The sequence below is a fragment of the Microtus ochrogaster genome, chromosome 2 (genome assembly GCF_000317375.1).
Source record: "Microtus ochrogaster isolate Prairie Vole_2 chromosome 2, MicOch1.0, whole genome shotgun sequence".
In the NCBI taxonomy this organism is placed as follows: domain Eukaryota; kingdom Metazoa; phylum Chordata; class Mammalia; order Rodentia; family Cricetidae; genus Microtus; species Microtus ochrogaster.
Genome location: NC_022010.1, coordinates 36,757,669 through 36,778,989, shown reverse-complemented (window position 1 = coordinate 36,778,989; position 21,321 = coordinate 36,757,669). Strand labels below are relative to the sequence as shown.

General features: G+C 36.5%; 1 protein-coding gene across 2 annotated transcripts in view; it reads right to left on the bottom strand.

Moving 5' to 3' along the window:
• The window catches only part of Ostn (osteocrin), a 35,738-nt gene extending 14,421 nt beyond the window's left edge, over nucleotides 1-21,317 (bottom strand). The window contains exons 1-5 of one of the 2 annotated variants that reach the window (XM_005344779.3): nucleotides 21,124-21,317; nucleotides 20,801-20,864; nucleotides 20,087-20,176; nucleotides 10,965-11,063; nucleotides 7,386-7,600 (exon numbers count right to left, since the gene is read on the bottom strand). In XM_005344779.3, the coding sequence (XP_005344836.1) occupies nucleotides 7,386-7,600; nucleotides 10,965-11,063 (314 nt within the window). In that variant the 5' untranslated portion in view covers nucleotides 20,087-20,176; nucleotides 20,801-20,864; nucleotides 21,124-21,317. The remainder of the gene's footprint in view (nucleotides 1-7,385; nucleotides 7,601-10,964; nucleotides 11,064-20,086; nucleotides 20,177-20,800; nucleotides 20,865-21,123) is intronic. The other variant, XM_013351324.2, reaches the window with a different exon arrangement.
• Nucleotides 21,318-21,321: the final 4 nt, after the last annotated feature.

Genomic DNA, 21,321 nt, shown 5'->3' with positions numbered 1-21,321 from the left:
TAGGCCAGGGCCTTGGGCTGCTGTGTATCTACTATCATTTGTCTATATTTAGAGTTTGTATATAGCCTCTGGTGAAATAGCCTCTCCAAATTTTCTATTTCTGAAGTGTTACTTTTTTTTGTGGGGGGAGAGACAGGAGAACACAATAATATTACTTCCTTTGGTGACCTAAAAATATTAATGGGATGATATGAATAATACTTGTAAAAATGTTCAAATACAGAGCAATGTCATTGTTATTTTCAATGTGTATTCAATATTGTGTGGTGCCATTCTCCAGAAAAATCCCAGGTCAGTTGTCAGTATCAATCGCCTAAAGGATCTACTTAAGATGTAATCATGCCTGCTCCTTTTTATTTAAAAAAAAAATGAAGCAGATGTTCATTAACTTCAGACATTTAATACAAATGCTGAGATTTTTGAGAAAAGTATATAAATTCAAAGCATGGTTGAATTTGCTTTTAAAATTAAGGTAATTTTCCCAATCACCTGAAAATAAGTTTGGTGTCATTTTTAGAAGAAAATTAATGTCAAATAGCAGAAAGTGAGAAGCGTTGAACATCTTTTTGCTTCCTACAGTCTGGCACAGACCCTGCTTTGTTTAACGCTCTCCTTCTCCTTGCTTATTTTTTTTTCTGGTTTTTCCCAGTTGTTCGTTCCTACATCCTTCCAACTTCATCTCTTAGTAGACCTTTCAAAAGCATACAATCCTTTCTAAATACTGTATTCGAGGTATAAATAATGTGCAGTGTATATTTACGACTCTGTTCTCTCAAACCAGGGACATGAATTCATACAAACCCAATCTCCAAACGTGGACAAGTGTGGCTCTATCAGTTTTATTGGCTTGTAACTGAAACACAGCATTTACTTCAATTATCAGTGCCGAGGACAAGTCAGAAGGCATTAAGTGCTTGGAACTTTGTCACACAGAGAAAATCTTGAGTTTGAATAAAAATTGCTTATAGACTCCAGAAATTAAAGAAATGTTTTCTGCAGTTGTAATGACTTACCTCCCTTTGTTTTGACCCAATATATTGTTGTCTAATATACAGACCACCTAATCTATTTGACTTGGAAGTAAGAATAAGAATTTCTGTGACCCTCCTATGAGAATGAGTGATGCAGAGAAACCTTAAAGGGAAGGCAGTTGATATCTAATTTTAACACATTAACTATCAACTTTCAAATTAAATGTGAAGGACTTAATACTTTAAGTTAGAAACAAATCTTAAATTCCTCAGACACAAAGGTCAGCCACTGTCTGAACAAATGCCTTCATAGCATAGCCAAGCTTCTGGAAATATTTGGAGGTGAAGGTAAGCCCATAAAAAGAGGAAAAGATAAAAACTCCCTTTAGCTTCACATGTTAATCAGCTCTACGAGATTCTTCTTTCACTTTATCAAAGATCGGATGCTTCCTCCACAACCTGGCTCCAGGAATACTGACTAATGTTACACAGGTATTGCAGTGCAGAACCTGAAGCCAACAGTCTGAATGTCTGTGACATACAGCATGCCTGTGTGTGGCTGCAGTTCTCCTGCTGTGGTTTTTTTACCCTCCCCCCTTTTTTTATTACCAAATGGACCCTGCACTAGTCTGTCACGCTCTCAAGAACTTGCCCCAAAATTTTGAGCCATCTCTTGTGCTCTTATCCTAAGAGAGTAAGAGCAATGCTTGTTCCTCATTTTCTTCTTTCTCTTTCTGTGGATTTTTTTCCTTGAGTTTTTACAGTACCCTTTAGCCATGCAAATGCCAGGATTACAAGCACGCACTATTATGAAAACTAATGTTCTTAATTCACATAGTCTGTCAAATTATTATATATTTCTGTCAAAATTTGTTATTGTTCTACTTGAGAATTCATATTTTTTTTTTACTATTTTTGACAAACTTACAGAAATCATGTCTTAATATTAGTTTTGCTTGTCCTTCTGTCCCCATAAAATTCTTGGTACACTGGGCTATGTGTTACTATGTCTCATTCTATTTTCCATATCTGAGTCATTCCCTCAAATAATCACATGCCAGGTCTAATTTATTATTTGTTTTATTATTTAATTAAAAACCTCGTTATATACCATTTCAGACACTTGCCAAGATAAAATAGCTCAATGAACCCTTCATCTTGTTTCATCCTGTTTGTCCCCACAACTGTCTTATTTTCAAGCAAATTTCAGATAAATATGGATGACGTTATACCTTCAGCATTTTAACAGTCAATTTTTTTTTGTTTTATGATGGCAAGAAAGCCATGAAACTTTTGTAGAAACTGTACATTGAATTTTGGCATTTCCCTGAGCCGACAATCTATATGATTTCTTGAATGTTCCAGTCAGTGAAATTATCAAGCTATATTCTACAGCTTATTTTATCACTGAGTTCAGTAGGTTAGGTTAATTAAATGCTGTTTCTATTGAAAGAATTTTCAACTTATTCTGGATTTATAAAGAAACATGTCATCATTTTCCTAATAACAACTTGGCATCATTAAGGAGCCCTTGTTCTCATTCATATTTCTTCCTATAGATTTCAACTTTAAATAACGTCATTGTTAAATCAGGAAGCCCCAAAGGCTTTTAAATAGCCCCATGAGTCTCTCAAGTCTATTTTAATTGTTAGTATCCCTTTTCTGTCCATCATTTATTTTCCTACAAAAATTTTTGTAATTCAGTTATTGAAAATCTAAACTATTTGTTTTTTTTGTTCTCCAAAGTCTGGATTTTGTGCTTGCTTGCTTCTCCATGGTGTCTCAGAAGACTTCTGATTTTATGTTTGCTAAGATTGGTATCTAGCTAAAAGCAAAATGAATTTTTGTTTCTCTTTTTTTCTGTCTTTTGATAATGCTATCTTAAAAATACTAATAGGTTTTTCACCAGGGGACACATTTATTCTTCTGTAGTGACAGAAGCAGTTGGTGACATTGTCTGGATCCAGCGTAGCATTAGAGTTTTAGGCTATAGATAAACCACTATTCTGTTTTCATTTATTATCCACAATAATTCCATAAAGGAAGCTTTCCTCCTCATCTATCACTTAATCATTTCTTAGTTGTTTCAGATAGTAGAGCATAAAAAACTCTTGCCTCTATTAGTGATGGAGTTCCTGTAGGAAAGATAGGCTTAATGCTCTCCTCCCTCACAAGTTCTCCTCTTGTGAGCTGGAAAATGGTATTCTTTCAAGAGAGCCAACAGTCTAAAACACAACTTTCCATTCACGAACTTAAATGTTTAACATTGTGCAGCTTATGTTTCGACTGCAGCTCAGGTTACTACTCAGCAGGAAAGTCAAGTGTGCTCTCACCCAGGCTCTCCTGTATTGAGATGCTGTTTTGAGATGCTGAAGCTAGTTCAGTACTTCTCTTTCTCCGAGGACTCTCACGTCTTCTGCTAAATGAAAGATGTCCTTGGCGAGGTGGCAAGGTGGGCACTCAGGCTGCTTGTTGAAGATTGCTGCTTATGTGTTTTGTTTGGAGGAATTTTCAATATATATAAATTGAATCAAGGTTTTTGTAGTTCAGACTAGTACAAATATTTCATAAACTATTTGAAGTCATGATATCTGGGTGTTAAATTTTATTTAACTCGTTCATCTAACAACTTTATCTCATTTCTTTTCCTTCAGTTGTTGTTAGCATCAGGAATGACAGAACTAGATTATTAAATAAATGTTCATTTACTTCATCCCATGATACATGATAAATATTGTTATGATAGAAATATCAATATTTCCACCAATAATATAATTTATGAAGAAAGTTTTAGGTTTATTTTCTTTTATTATTTTTCCTGATGCTAGATGCTAAACCCAGAACCATATGTTCTCTTATTACTGAGCTCACTTTTAGGCATTTTTTTTGTTGTCTAATTTCCCAGGGGAGTGTGGTAAAATATTAATTATTTCTTGTTGTTACTTGGTGTAACTCTTCTTTGTGTAGCAACTGTAATATTAACTGAAATAGAGAAGTTCATTTATTTCTGCTCTTGAACTAGATATGATATTTTAAATTATATGTTAAATAGACATTTCAAATATTTAGATAGCATGATTTATTGATTGATTCTTGAATTTTCTACTCCTAAGTATTTCCTATGTTTCCTCCTACATGAATGCCATTGAATGTTTTCGTTTTAATCAATTACAAATAAAAATTATTTTTTGTGTATTGGTGTTTTGCCTGCATATCACACATGTGTATCACATGTGTGCCTGGTGCCTGCAGAGGACAGAAGAGGGCATCAGCTCTGCTAGAACTGGCATTACCATATGGGTGTGGGAATCAAATCTTCTATAAGAGCAGCAAGTGTTCTTAATGACTGAACCTTTTTAGTCCTTAATTTATCTGTTTATTGTACAATTTGCATTTTCTCCATATGTTGGCACTTCTAAATTGTTTTATTGTAGCCATATTCCTTAAATATGAGGCAGGATTGATTTTCCTTATCGGTCTGCCTGTGAAGACTAATATGTTATCACTTTATTTTCAGCTTTGGAGAATGGCACACTCAGTGTCTCCTGTGCTAGGTGTTTTCTCTGCCATATATCATATCCTAATACCCTGAAGACACTCAGATCTTAATAGAAAAAATTAGCTCCACTTAACATTTATGAAAATGGTTGATTTGAATAATATTTTATCTGTTGTGATTATGAGTTTTTATTTTATGGAATGTTTTCACTGTGTTTTCATTTTTGTTTCTATTTCTCATAAGAAAGTTATTAGATTTGTTTTTATGGTGCTTTTTGAACTAATATAACTTTTTTATATAACTTTGAGTTTCTCTCTTATGATATTATCTATTATTCTCAAAGACAAAAGACATTAAATTTAATATTTAAACTTCTTGTTTTTCTCCTTTTCAGGTCACAGAACATCTCCTTACAACAAACTTTTATTCCCAATTAACGACCACAAAATAATAAAATGTCATTAGGAATTTTGTCTGCTATCATCCTTGCCCCTGAATGGTTGCTAATTATGCTTTATAAATAATGTTAGGCCATAGGCTACGATACAATCCCGTTTCCCTTAAAACAACCATTCCAACTTAGTGTTGTGGATAGTTCTCATGATATTACCTCTCTGGTTGTTCTGGTCGTGTGAGATTGAAAACATTCCATCCTCATGGAAGCCTTTCTAGACATGAGGTAAACAACTCAAAATAGCACTGGAAGTCCCTGAAATTGACCAGATTTAGTAGGCCTTCTTTTTTCCCCAATGGCATGTAAGTAGTAAAGACACAGTGAGATAGACAAGAGTCCTACATGTCTCACAGACCAGACAACCAGAGAAAGCTCAGCTCCTTGGAAGAAACTCAGGAAAACTTGAAGAAGCTGAGAAGGACATTCTCCAATCTGTTTAGCTACCTGTAGGCTGTACAGTCTGTTCCAAATTCCCAGCTTTGTTGTGTTTTTTTTTCTAGTACACTAGAAACCAAAATTTATTACAGGGAAAAAAATTAAAAATTAAAAAAATAAATCTCCATGGGTCACAAAAAGCTTATCAGCTAGCTAAGGTCACAGCCAGAGTTTGGGCTTGTCAGACAGTGGCAAAGGACAGCTTCCAAACCTCACCTTTGCCATTCATGCTAGGGTGGGCTTTGGTGACAGAACTGTCCCTGAGTCATTTATGATCCTGGAAGTGACCCTTTATCCACACATCTATAAGTAACCCCAATGAACTCATTGGTTCATAAAGTTAGTCTATGATGATATCCATACTTAGATCATGCACACATGTACCTGCACAAGTGTGTGGGTGTGGTGTGTGTGTGTGTGCGTGTGTGTGTGTGTGTGTGTGTGACAGTTATATTTTCCTTCTCCTTCCCACTGGATTATGACATCATACCTAGACTCTAAAAGTAACCAAATTTGCATTTGTCTATATTCGAGTCTATAAGTTCCAAAATCAGTAAGATATTGGTTGTCAAGTGCAGGTTAAATAAACTTCAATCTCTAATATATGGTGACATTCCGAGTGGAGCTTCAAGAATCTTTTAGGACAAGGAAAAATTATGTCTTACACTCTTATCATCAACAAAATCCTGGACTCGGCAAATCCTGAAACTGAGTCAACCAAGGGGTCTTTGGAAGGGGATATGTAGTTGATGTAGCAATGCTATTCCATAATCCTTCGCAGGATTTACTGAAAAGTTTATCCTCATGCTCTGAGCTATGGGTAATGCTCATACAAATGTTTTTATGTAGACAGCCATCACCAAAGGCCAGAAGAAGGGCATAAGTTGGTGATAAAATGCTGGGGATAGTACAGAGAACGAGATGAAGAAAGAGCAGAGAAAGAATCAATATGGAAAACAAATAATTTAGGTTGGAATCAGAGAAGCCCTAGTGAGGGGAAATACTTATGTCATATAAAAGCAGAACTTATAAGATAGTAAAACATGGAAGGCCGCTATTAGATGTGGTACAAGGGAACTCTTATGCCACTGTAATGGGAAATACACAGCAAGAGGAACGGATATGGAGGATTGAAAATGACATGTGTAGGATGGTGCTTTAACAGTATTGAGAGTAAATCAATGATTCTTTAATTATTAATTAAGGGAGGACATCAATGAATATATTATAATTCTGTCATAATGATTTGTAGCTTACAAACACTTCCATTTGATTAGGTCACCTGATTTTATATATAAAATCAGATAGTAAAATAGTAAGTACTTATATCCATTTTAGAGAGAGATAAACTGAGAATTATGGAGGATTTTGTATGAGACACATGGCCAGAAGAGAGAAGAAATTTAATTTAAACATATGTTCTGAAACAAAATTTGAGTGTATTCTGTTTCTTGCTATAGGAAGTGAAATAATTCACATTGTTTTATGAAGCCCTGTATTAAGGATAACTTGAAAACACTCTGGTTGTGCCTTTAAAATATCACTCTCAAGTGACTGGAGTACCTTACCTGTCACATACACATTGACCCTTATCTGCCATAACTAATAATGTCCTCAAGTAACTTTTGTTTGTTTTGTTTTTAGTTTTCTGAAACAGGGTTTCCCAGTAGTCATGGAATCAGTCCTGGAACTGGCTCTATAGACCAGGCTGGTCTCAAACTCACATAGATTCACCTATCTGTGCTGTTATTAAAGATGTGCTCCACCATTGCCTGTCAACTAATTATTTTTTTTTAATCTGTGAGCAGTATCTCCCTTAGGAAGCACAATAAGCTATTCCAGCACATCACCCTAGCACTACTTCCAAAGCATTTACCCCTCAAATCATCATTGAAACAACAAGTTGGCCAGCACATGCAATTTCTGCTCACTTTCAAGTTGTCCACAGTGTTTTAAGTGTGGGATCTTGTTACAGACCCTAGAACGAAAGAATCAGACAGTGGGGTAATTTTCCTTGCTCACCTACCTCTGCTTCCCTTTGTGATCTACAGACCCAGCTGAGAGTCTGTCAAGGGGAGACCCAAAGCCGGGGAAACTCCTCTTCTTCTTGGTCTCATATACATCGTTCTCCAAGGACACCAGTTCATCAAGAAGCAGGAGCTTAGCTGCAAGGTCGATGGCTGATTTCTCTTCCCTGCCTGTGGCTGGTGATTGCAAGCCTGCTGCTCCAAACTCAGAAGCCTACAGGGCAGAGAAAGGTGGGCTCACTCATTTAGACAGTGGAAAGCAAGGAAGCACAAAACTGGCATTGGGCATTTTCTACCGCTAGACGATAAGCCTGTTGCTCATTTTATGATGTCTTGGGGTTATGTTTTAGAAAAAAAAATAACTAGACTTTGGGGGACTGAAACATACAGAGATGGATATACCCAAGGGGGAAAAAACAACCCAGGCTTTTTTTCTAAAATTTGACATCTTTACTGATTAATCGTTCAGATTTAACCCTCAAAAGAGCAGCGCCCTTCCCTGCACACCATGGCACTTGCCCTGCACCTGTTTCCTCATGTCACTCTCCACATCTTACTCTAAAGAATATCTGCTACAACAAAGTTATGTTTTCCAGTAAGTGAAAGTAATTTGAGAGTCATGGTCTAAGCTTTTATTTCTTTTTCTTTATGCCTATCCCAGTATTTTTCTCATAACAAAAAAAAATCTGAACATTTTTTTTTTCTGGAAGCAAAACTCTAAATGTCATACCATTTTACTTCCTTAATTCATCCATCTTCTCTGTAACCTGCTAACACTCCATTGCATTCCACGTTCTGCATTAGGTTAAAGGGATGCAAAAAATAAATAAATCCTGTTTCTCTGCCCAAGGAAATTAATATCTCAGTCTATGTGATTTATTAAAAATTATAAACAACGTGTAGAACTACCCCAATAACAATACTGTTACAGGCATATTTTCTTAATTTATCTGATATGTATGTTTTCTCTGCGTACTTCATGCACGTTATAAATGGATGAGTGAGTGCGGAAACTCTCTTTTCCCTTCTCTAGTCCAGTAACAGAATTTTAGAATTCTCCTTTTGGTAAGCCTCAGACTCCCTTACTGTTAAGGAATAACACATCTGTTATAGGTGCCTGAGATGATGCTCCAGATGGAAATTCGAGCTCCAGCATGTCTCCCTTTTAGCCACACGCTTCCATGTGTCACAAGGTGGATCACAACAGAGATTAGGAGAGGAAGAATGTTAAATCACAATGTATAATATTGACCAAAATGAGACTGATTATGGAGTCCTATTTCGCTGTGGGATTGCTAACATCATTACCATGCTGCTTACAATTGATATTAATTTTTAATAATTTCTTGTTTCAGATACCCTTTGTGATATTTATTTCCCTATGAGTTATTATTAATAATAGGGGGTGGAGAGATTCAACTCCCTAAGTGAAAACTGATAAATTTTAAGTAGGTCGCCTTGAAAAAAAGGATGGATTACCAGTCAAAAGGCCAAACAGACTACCCTTATGCTAGTTCTTAATTACTGATACCACAGAGGTGACTGCAGGAAGCTGGATGACCATGGGAGCTGCTTGCTGCTGAGGCATGATGCTGGCTCCTAAAGATCTGGTATGAGTCAGCTGGGCTGACATTCCCCTGCAATCATCTCTATCCAAGTCAGAGGAGTGGCTTAGCAAAATTACTGTTGTGATTGGTATAAAACTAGTAATGCCACAATTGGTGTAAATATGCCTTCATCTGCATGAAGATTTGCTGTAAATGGTCCATAATTCTGGCTGTGCAAGCAGGTAGTTCAGCTCACTGAGCTCATTTGGTAAGCTGGCTGAGAGACATCTTCCGGCGGTGTATCCCTCTCTCTCCATAGCAACATTAGGACCAGTGTAAAGCTTCTCTCCACTGGCATTTTCTGCCTGATTTTCTTGTTAGATGGGCAGACAGAGCTTCAGAAGCAGTTGACAAGTTCAGCAAGAGAAAGGACAGCAGTTGGCCGCAGAGTGTAGCAGAGATAATGGCAGTAGGGACACAGAGCAACAGCAGTTACCTTCTCTGCAGAGGCATCTGGGACAAGAGCCACTGCAAAAACAGACAGCTGGAAAGTTCTCCAGCTAGAGAGCATCCAACGCAGACACAAAATAAATGGCAGACGTGAAGAAGAGAAGGTGAGAAAGATCAGGGAATCTGAGCTAGAGGACAGAGAATACTAAACAGCCAGAAAAGTCAAACTGTTGTCCCTGGTATCATGCCAGAGGTATTTGGCAGCCTTAAAGACCAAAGATCGCAGACGGTTTAGGGCCAGGAATTGTACCACTAGTTGCCGTTAAAGACTGGCAAATGTGAAAATCTTTAGATGCACTGGGGCTGTTACACTTGCCACCTTAAGAAAAACATCCCATTAGCTGTGGCCTGCAGGAATGTTTGGACATTAGTGTCAATCACCACTCCCCAGGCTCTCTGCCTGTCAGAAGCCAAGGGTCACAGTCTACCAAGCCTGGGAAAAACTTCTCCTTCAGAGAACAAAAGGCCACAGTCTGACAAATAGGAAACTAAGACATCTGAAAAGTGTTTTATTTTTCCACTTAGCACAGCATAAAAACTAGTTTTGTTTCCTATTGTAATAAAAGGTTTGGCCAAAACTACATAAAATTCGGCATTCAACTGACATTTTACGTAATTACATTTCATGTTGATGTAATGATAAAATTAAAACATGCTTGTAGTAAAAATTAACTTTTAATGTTTTTTTGTTTGATGAATACAAATGTTACTGTTTTAAACTCTTAAAAAATATCTAGATAATGCTGGATGGTGATGGCGCAGGCCTTTAATCCCAGCACTCAGGAGTCAGAGGCAGGTGGATCTCTGTGAGTTTGAGGTCAGCCTGGGCTACAAGAGCTAGTTCCAGGATAAGCTCCAAAGCTACAGAGAGACTCTGTTTAAAACACACACACACACACACACACACACACACACACACACACACACACACACACACAATCTAGATAAGTCATATGGTCTGCATTCTCTAAATTCAATAGTTATCATCATTTATATATTTAAAGTTCACAACCTTGAATATCACTGGCAATGAGAGAAAGGTGACAGAGAAATGTTTCTCTTTTTGATTTTGTGTTCTGAAGCCATTTGTCAGCTGTATCTTCTGGATGACGTAAAAATAGCTTGTGTCTGTTAAAATATAAATATGCCCATATATGCTGATGTGTGTGTGCGCGCACACACACGCGAGCTTGTGGATGTGTGTGTGTGTGTGTGTGCACGCGCTTGAGCACACGTCTAGGCCATAGGCTGGCATCAAGTATTTTTCTTTCTCTTATTTTTTTAAGACAGAGGCTCTCGCTGAATCTGGAGCTCATTGATTAGCTCAGCCTGGCTAGTTTAAGCCCCAGAAGGTCTGTCTTCACACTCCCAGCACCCGAACCATAGGTGCCTAATGCTTCACTCAGCTTGCCTGTGGGTGCTGGGGATCTGAATTCTGGGCCTCATGCTTACTTGGCTAGTGTCATTGGTGAACCACCTCCTTCACCCTTGCATGTGACATCCTAAGCTAGTTCGCATTACCTCTGTTGCTACGTCCACAGAGAACGCCTTTCCTGAGCTCCACAGCATCACAACCACAGCCAGGATGAAGTGTGCACTTGCCAATCTCCGGTCCAGCATCTAGGCTCAGATACATTGAGGTTGATATTAATTAGCTTGAAATATAAAGACAGAAAACTGAAGCTAAGGAAAAGCTTGTTAGAAGTGAAGCCATTCACTTCTAAGTGATGGTATACATATCTACTCACTAAATAATATCTAAGAAAATCTGTCAGCCTCCTGTAATGAATTTTCTAAAGGATTCATTTCCATAAAAACATACATAGTATCTATATAGCAATAATAATAATTCAATTAAATGTAACCAAATATCTAAAAAATGATATCAATGCCATATGGCTTTTATTTTGGGGGTAGTAGCTTAATGTTGACAGATGTGAGAGAATAAAGCTTTAGGTCTCTAGATCAGAATATATGGTATACCTGAAAGAATAAAAATTTTGAAAACACTACACAATCAATAAGATAACACATTTATATTATTGTGTTTGATCAGGATTCTTTAAGACTCAAAATGTGAATATGTTATTTAAAAAGTGACAAAGTTTAATATTCTAAAATTTAAAAATTTTATGTGGTAAGATTCAACAAATTCAACATATAACAAAATCAAGAGACAAATTGTAATATGGGAGATATTTTCAACATGAGTAAATAAGACAAAAGTTACTAACTGGAACACATAATTAAGTCTGATAAGTAACACACATAAACCAGACAATCAAATAAATAAAAGTCAGCCTAAGTTATGAATACATATTTCATAGACAAGGGACAGCACAATGGGAAATTAATGTCCTACAAAACAAACACCGTAGCATTCACACACATTGCATTAACAGAAAGAATCTCTTCACTGCAGATTTTAGAGAAGTATTTGGAAACAATATCACAAAAGTCCTGATGAAGTTGGAATTGGATACAGTTGTGTGAGAAAAACTTGGCCAAAGAGCAAAGGTTGAAAATAGCTGTGTTCTAGCAACTGTGCCTTTATTTTACTTCTAGGTGTATAACCTTGAGAAACTTCAACATGCTTGTAATGACACAGCCATGGCACAGTTCATTAACTCACTAGTTTTAATAGCAAACATTCAGAATCAGTTCATGTACTCTATCCAAGAGAAGATGGCTGGGTTAACTGAATGGCATTCAAACTATGAGCTTAGAGTAAATAAATTAGATTCATATTACTATTAAAACAGACGACTTTAGTTGTTTATCCTGAGATATAGATTTCAAAGAAATTCTTTTGGGTGGATATAGAAGTGTAAAATATATACATGACAAATATATACCCTTCTGGGGCAAAGGGAAAAGGACTTTGAGTTTTGAAGGATAGTTTTGAGTCTCACTTTGTTTAGTATTGCTGCTATCTTGGACAAAGATTATTTAACTCTCTTGAACTTCAATTTTCATATGTATGAGGTGAGAAGTAATTCCTACATCAAAAGAGTTCCTGCAGGGTAGAATTGATTTACCCATAATGCTGTTGTCACATGCATTGCTTAGTTTTGGTACACGGAAGTACAACTATGTGGCATTTTTCAATATTGCTTTGGTAACTGCATATATATGTTGATGTGTCCCCCAACTTTATACTTCCTTCTTGTTGCTATGAAACTTGACTCTAGATCTGAGTAGTTGTGTTACATGCTACAACATGAATTGTGATTTTGCATAAACAAAAGAACATTTCTATTATGTGTCCTGCTTAAGATTCAAGATGGAGAAAAATATCTTTATAATATATATAACATTTCTTTTATCAAATGTAATAAAATTGAGATTAAACTCTTTGTTCATTATAGCATTAATTATTTTCTTTTGGTGTCTTGTTATTAATACCAGTCTCTAAGTTCTTGTCTGTATTCTATCATCTCTTGAAATAAAACACTTTATTTTGTGTTCTCTGTTTGTTAAGTTGGTATTCAGTTGAGTTTTTTCGTGAGCATTGGAAAATGATAAATGAGATCATATTTCCAAATATTAAAAACATACATCTTGAGAAATGACAGTAGTGATCATTTGATTAAAATATCAACCAAAATTATATTAGCTTTTCTTTTAGAACACCAGGCATTCTTCATTAATATTTTTTCTACTGATTTTGCTGATATTTCTTTTACATTCATCTATACACAGGAAGACATTTTAAAAGCATAGCTTTATTTGAAAACAATCTCATATTTTGTATATATCTACTTTTTAAAGTAACACTCTCTCATTTAATCAAAGATAAATTACAATTGTGTTCACTTCCCTCCATTTTTAATTATGCTAAAAATAGTTTTCAAAGTGCCAAGTTACCCTGTTTTATAAGTCTTTCCATGTGAATTTCCTTTAACTACTTTCACAAACATCTTGCTAACCAAAGTTCCCTTCATGCCCACAGGCTTGTAAATGTAACAGAATGGTGGTGTTTGTAATATTAATATTGATGATTACATTTGACACATGCATTTTGGAGCTTGGGCGTATATAGAAAAAATAGTTTTAATGTGTCCTCTAACAGATAACCACATCCCGATCCTTTGGATAGGGAGGTGTAAAAATAAATGCTGAGTTTAAATACATGTATTTAATGTTTTAGAGCCATGATTGTCCCAATAAACCAACAGGCTGAGTTTCTAAATATGGCAATTTGTACACTAATATAAACAAGGACTCTGGCACTTGCCAAACAAGAGACATTGGATTAACTCATTGAAACTCAATTGCTACAAAATTAGAAACAGTGGAAATTATAGGGAGGAAAGGAAAAGACCAGGTTTAACCCCATTTCTCTATTTTGTTGATAGTGAATAAATATAGCTCATGATTTAAAACCCCCCTAGGGCCCAATGTGTTCTCCAAATCACAGAAGGAACCTTTAAAAGAATTCTTTAACTATATGAATTTACCAAATATAGTTAAATGTGAAGTGTTTCCACATTTAAAAAAAATGTTTAACACATTAGCTTTTTTTTTCTTTTCTTTAAAATCATGTAGCCTAGGGTAAATTTGAACTCATAATTATTCTGCTTTACCCTCCCAAGTACCAAAATTTTGGTGTGTAACAGACTCCTCCTTTTAACTGAGTAGCTTTTGAATTATATTCCTTGGAGTAATAAAGAATTCCAAAATAGACAGAGGGCGTGGAATCTGCCTTCTAGGATTTTGTCGGTATTTTATTTTCAAGCAATTGGGTTCTTGTATTTTATATGCTACCTTTTAGTATTCCTGCATACTATTTATTATAATAAAAATTATGATGTTAAGTATTCCATCCTATTTTATGCTATACATTGCACTTGAATTATTTAATACATCTTGATAAATCAACATTTTCTTTGTGAACTATCTGAAGCTGTGCCTTAGACTTTCTACATGTGACATCTTATGTCTGGAAAGGACCTCCCACCCAAGTCTGGAGGAGTGGAGGCCACGTAGATCAATATGGAGAAATATGGAGTTTTGTCATCTCCATTGGAGAAACAATGCACACTATTCATACTTTAAAATACGATGAATTGTGGAAGTACAACAGCGCTGGGCTTTCCTTCATTTTGATTGAACCCAGCAAAAGATAGTTGAGTGGGAATTAAGGTGTTTCCGTCTGTGAACAGGGTAGGGAGCAAAAAGGAGAGCAAAGGGGGGTAGGGTGGGGTCACTTCATCCTCTTCATGTTATAATGACTTGTCATAAGTTATAACAAAATGTTCTGCAAAAGCAGAAGCCCAAGGAGATGATGGCTGATCTCATAAACCTTGGAACTAATAAGACTCTTAAAATACCAGTGCTTAAAGGTTACCGTTGAAACAAACTCATCAGATGATTAAAGGTCTCTTCAGTTTGAAACTTTATAATAATCAATTTACTTTTGGACAGTTGACCTAAACATTAGAAGTTCACAATGATGGTAATTCTGTGGGTGAATTTTAATAGCATCTGGAAACTTTTAATTTTCTCTAATAACTAAATTGAAAACATTTAAGCCAGAATCTATCCACCCTCGATTTCAACAAAAAAAAATGAGCCCGAAACTGAATAATTTTTATTCAAATTTTCAATAATTTACACATTTTCTTAACTACTTTCCACTGTAAATGTAAGGAAGAGTTGATGAGATGTGCTATATCCATGTATTACAAAATGTTAACTTGTGGGGTTGTGGATATAACTCAGTTGGTGGGGTGTTTGTCTAACATGCATGAAGCCCTCTGATCAATGCTCAGCTCAACATATACTGGCCATGGTGGTTTGTGCCTGGAATCTAAATCTGGAATTACATGAGACACTATCTCAACAAACATAGAAACAAAAAATGTTTATTTGTGTATTTATTTGGTTTTCTCCATTTGGATCATGGATAAATCTTTCAATTCATCCACTCAGAGTGTTAAAACAAAAATAACTGCAATGAGTTCCAGGTTCCATGGCACCAAAGGGACAGCTGCTCTGGGAAATTAAGAGAGGAAAGTTCAGTGTGTGGCTTCATTTGATTGGCATTATAGTTACCACCTCATTGTGGGCTTTAGAGGGGTAGGATAGCACAATGCTTCATTCTTTCTTCAGTGGCAAGTTTTTCAACCCGTGTAGTCTTTGAAGTATTGACTGGATATTTCCCCTGTATCTAGAAAACAATCTATAAAGATAAAATAATCACTCTAGTATTTCCTCAAAAACCCCTAACCTTAGTGGATACTGACTTTATCGCTACAATAATTAAGAGGGTTTCATTTAGAAATTTTGAGGCGTTTCACTATGCACCAATAATAAGTACCCACATGTCCTTGCAATTTTCATACAGTATCATTCCCAAAAGCTTGCTAATAAACTAATGGATGGTTTAAAAGTAAAACCCAGCAATAAGTTCACCAACACCAGACCGTTGCTTCTGTGATGGTGGTTCACACAGTTTACTTTTTGTTGTGAATGCGATTCTGAAAAGTTCAAATTGAGACTGCGAGTGAGTAGTACATGGATTATTTGAGAATTAGAACAGTGGCTGTATTCTCTCTCTCTCTCTCTCTCTCTCTCTCTCTCTCTCTCTCTCTCTCTCTCCCTCCCTCCCTCCCTCCCTCCCTCCCTCATTGTTCTGTTTACAGGAAAAGTTTTTCCAGAGCTGTGAAGCCAGAGAAATAAGAGCCAGAGCAACAGCCCTCATTTTCAGAGAGTTTTGTGCTCTTTCAATATAACCTAATTGTATAATAGCAAATCTCCCCCCCCCCCCGAAAAAAGTTCAACTCTAGGGAGGTCTTTATGAAAGCGTTTATAATGACTTCCCCTGAGTGTGACAATTAGGGAAGGATGATAATTTGCTAGTGCTTATGTATCCACTGATTTTCTTTAATTAGACACAATTTTCATCTTTTGTTGCTCTCCACTTTTGGAACAATAAAACTTGTATTAAATGCCTCTGGAATGAAAAAGTCCTCGTGATCAGAATGCTTTCAAAGAAATAAAGAAGGCAGCAGCTTACCATGGCTCTTTAAAGAATGACCCCACTACCACCACCAAGAAAACCTTTAGATCTCTTAACAAAGAGATCTGGCTGTGTTTATAAGGTACTCGAGGGCAGGGGCTGTGCCATGTTGACCAGTCCATATACACACATAGCCAAATGCCGGGCAGTCAACAGTATGTGCTTAATTAAGTGGCCATAGTTGTTGGTAGGTAAGCACAAATGCACAGTACATATTGATAACCCAGGTGAGTTGCTATGGAAGCTAACTCAACACACTAAATTAGGCTAAGGGAAAAGACAGGCAAGCTTTTCCACTAATGATAACTTGGATTAAACCCATTCTGGAGTTCACTCACATTCACTACCATTCCACATTCTGGTCTCTGCAAAGTGATGCACGCTAGACCCCACAGTAATCACTCCTCCATCTAAGATGACCTGTTACATTCTAACTGGCAATTAGACCTCTAAACAATTAAACAATGAAGTAAAACAATGATACCTATGGCCAGAAAAACTTCAGCCTGTGACTGTAGCTGAATCTTCTAAGGAATCTAAATTGTTTAATTCTGATACGCATCAATGGGACAAAATAGAACCCATGACACCATGGATAGAGAAAAAGCTGACAGACCTGCACCCTAACATATGGATTTGATGCACTGAAAACATAGGATAAAAAGGTCTTAAAAGGCTCAAGTTGAATAAGTGAAGTTAAACATTAGACATGTAAGGTTCACAAATGAAGTAGACTTTTACAACTTCATTCTTTACTCTCCCTTGACCCATGTAATACTTAATATTAATCTTACATTTATGTGACACAAAATTAGCCAATATAATCAATAAAAATACACTATAAATGTACATAAAAAGGGTAAATATGAATTCCATATTGCTTAGAAACTGGATGCATTCATTAATCATATTTTGTAAGCTAGGAACGAGGGATCTAGAAATGGACACCTGCCCAACTCAAGTTGCCTGCTTGCTCTGCCCACAGATTTCTTCTTGCAAAAGCAGATTCTTTCTGCAGTGTTTGCATAATCTTCAAAGAACTTTTGCATAGTATAATAAAACATGAATACTTTCAAAAGTATCCTGCATCATTTTTGTGCATGCAGCCATCAAGTTAGATTAGTGTAGAAAGCATCGTCATTCCTTTGCTAGAGGTTGATGAACTGAGATGGGCCGAGTTTCCACAAGACTGTGACCTCCTAACCCCTAGTGTTGCTCCTAAACTTCCTACCGAAACAAAGGGAAGGTGTGGGGATGTGCAAGGTCTCAGCTTACACAGCATGGGATCAGAGCTCTGGCAAGGCGTGCTTCTCAGTCTTGCTCTTTGGCATTTTCATTTGGGAGGGGAACAGAGATTCACTCTATTGATTTATTGTGAAAATTAGAAACATTTCATGTAAACTCACAAGCAACAGCCATTTCCCAATACACAGTTTTATCATCCTTTAAAATGTGGCAACTTTTTAAAATACTTCTTACTTCGAAGTTTTATAAAAACTATAATACTTGACCTTGAAATATATGGGTCAAATTATTCCCTAGAATCTAGAAACATGGTATAGTGGTAGAATTGAGAATATAATAATGAAAATATTATCAACTGGTGAAAGACAGAGAATTAGCCTGTCCCATAGATGAGCTCACCAGTTGGTTATCCAATATACAGTGGTCAGCCCTAGAATCATTTGCACAAAATAACAATAATGAATTCAGCACATTATATTTATGTGTCTATTTATATATATGTAGTGGTGATAATCAAAGAAAACTAGGTCATCAATTTAAGAGGAAGACCGGGGGTGTATAGGGGTGGTTGATATGAGGGAAAGAAAGACAAGAAAGAATACAATTATATTTTAATTAAAATATATTAAATTAAAAGGAACAGTAAAATAGAGTCACTATTTCCTAGTAGCAGTCACTGTAATACTTAGTGTAGTGTTCTTCACTTTCAACTGTGCTATTTCCATAAAAATACTTGCATCCAGTTTAGACAGTACCCCTGGGTAGAAAACAAAGAGAAGATACCTCATTTGTACACAAGGCATAATTACTCATTAAGATTTAACCATATTAACCAAAGTGAATTTTTAATGCTAAATATTTTTAAAGCACAGTTTTGATGTTTAGGCCCTTAAGTTTCATAGGAATATGGAATTTTGGAAAAGGAGAGCTAGATGTTAGACATCCTTGAATTTAGCAACTTCTAGCTAGGAAAGTGAGACTTAGAGAGAATGAAACAAACTTGATCAGAGTTGAGGTAAGTAATGCCTGTGTGAGCAGGGGAAAGAATGGCAGACACTATGGGTGCAGGGAGGGTAAGGGATGACAGGGCACTGTTGGTGGGGGGGAGTTATGATAGGCACTGTGGGTGGAAGGAGAGGTAAGGATGGCAGGCACTGTGGGTAAGGGGAGGGCAAGAGATGGCAGGCACTGTGGGTGCAGGGAAGGGATGCTTGTTTTTAAGGTCTGGGCTCATGGTGTTGCGGGAGGTCCTTCCGCTCCTCCAGCCAATAGCCGCTGAGATACTAGCCAATTGGGGCGTGGTCTCTCTCTTTAAAAAAGCGGCCACTTCCCTCCTCTCTCTCTCTAACTTCCTGCTCCACTTCCGGTGACTTGACTCCCTTCCTGATTGCGCAGAGGCCTGTTGTCTGGGACGGTGATCTGTAAGTTTTTTCCTCTTTAAATAAATAACCATTCTATTAATCATAATTCCAAACTAGTGTGGGATTGTTTGTGACTTACGCCTTCGCCTTCATCATGGGACATCTGGAAGGAAGAAAGGGCAATACTGAACTAAAAATTGGTTCAAGACAGCCAAAACCAGGAGCAACTATTGCCAAGTAATGTTGATTAGATCACTATGCTGGAGTGCGTCATTGGATTTATTTGGAGAAGGGGTGGGGGTGGGGATGTATAACCTGAAGATTGACTTACATTGAAGCCACTGTCCAGCTTATGTGTATTCTTAGAGTGGTCCAGGGTCAGGAGAGGACGTTTACTCTCCGATGGCAACGCTACCTACTTCAGTTGTACTATGAAAAGCCCCAGGAAATTGAAATGTTTCAGGGAGTTATTACTTGGGACTGGTGCTAGAAGTCTGGTGACCAGAATCTAAGGATTATGTTTCTTTGGCTGCACCAATGAATCCAAGTAAGACTTGACTAGAGGGTATGTCAGAACACAGAGGTTGAAATACTGACAGAAGTTAAATGATGTCACATCTGGAGATTTTTATTCTCTAATGTGGGCAAAGTGACTGATAAAGGTGCTTCCTGGCCATTCTGCCATCTCATGCTCTTGCACCTTGTATTTACTCTCTTCAACAATAAAACATCTCCAAGTCCTGGTTTATGCTCAAGGCTCACCTGAAGTGCATAGAAAAACATAGGACAGAACTAAAACAATACTTTTGATTTATTTTCTTTTGAGACAAACCATCTAAGTCGATTAAACAGGCATCAAAATCACTGAGAGCATTTGAACAAGAAATAAAAATAAATCATATCTCAGAGGTTCTTATATCTAGTCACACAAAGACAGCTTTTTCTCCACTGCTTAGGACTCACTTTTATATAACTCCTTTAAAACCCTGAGAAAAAGAGAATGCCACACTTACATTCGTTAACTGCTTGAATGAAGCTACAGTGTAATTCAGTTATAGTGGAGACTGGAGCTCTCTGCAGAGGCTCTGCTTGGAGAAAGTCCCCTCAGAGTGTGAAATATACCAAAGGAAAGAAAAGAGAAAGTACATAATGCATTGTTGATTTGGGGGTAGAACTTTATAGGTGATTCTGTTAATTCTGCAATTATGTGGACATTAAATTGTCATAATCTATCTCTAGAAGGATGTGTCAGAAACATAGTAATCCCATATCTAAAAAACAATAAGATATCCCCACACCTACAATAAGCCACACATATGATTCAGAGGAAGAATTTTTTTAACTGTAAGACCTCAATTTATTGACTACATACCTGTGTTTTATTTTAGTGATGAAAACCAGAAGCATATTTTTGATGTGCTCTCAATGAGAGAACATCAAAAATATATATTAAATTATTATTAACACAATTCAATTAGTAAGTAGCAGGAACATTTCAAATATTGAACAATAAACCTTATGTAAGACTACTGTAACTTTGTTGCTATTATTATATTCAATTTTTCTAATAAGATAAAAAGGATGTTCCAGGATTTGCATATATGGGATTTGATTTAGGGTTATCCTTAAGTTCTAGTTTTGCCAGAAATCTGGATAAAAGGAAAACCTTTTCATCTATGCAAATTCTTTAAATGTGACCATTTGTAAGTTAAGACATTTCTTCATACTTAACATCTGAGATGAAAGAGGAATAAAACCATAAGCATTTCTCCTGTGTTCTTTTTCCTTGATCTTGAAATGGAAAAAAAATAAAAAAGAAAGAAAAGAATGCAAATCAATGTAAGGGTCTCACAAGTTTCTTTATCAATTTGCTCTACAAAAAATGCGAGATTTTCTACTACTCAGAGAGGAAAATTTATCAGAAGCCACTTCTAATTTTAGCAGAATCAAGGCATGCATGAAATAGTTTTACAAGGATGTGAAAATACATGCAATAGTTAAAAGAGAAACTTGAACCCGAGATCTTTATCAGTTTTCACATTTCGCTTACCTTGTGAGAAGTCGGAACTCCTAACTACAGAGTCCTGTCTGCAGTTTATCCCAAACTTAGCCCTGATGCTGAGTTTCTTTCCGTGTTTTTATAGTCACAGTTCCACTTCACTTGCTCCAGCCCCTGTCCTTGCTTTCTCTTACATCAGTTCTACAGATTTTCCATGGAACATTTCCCTAACTCTCTCTCTCTCTCTCT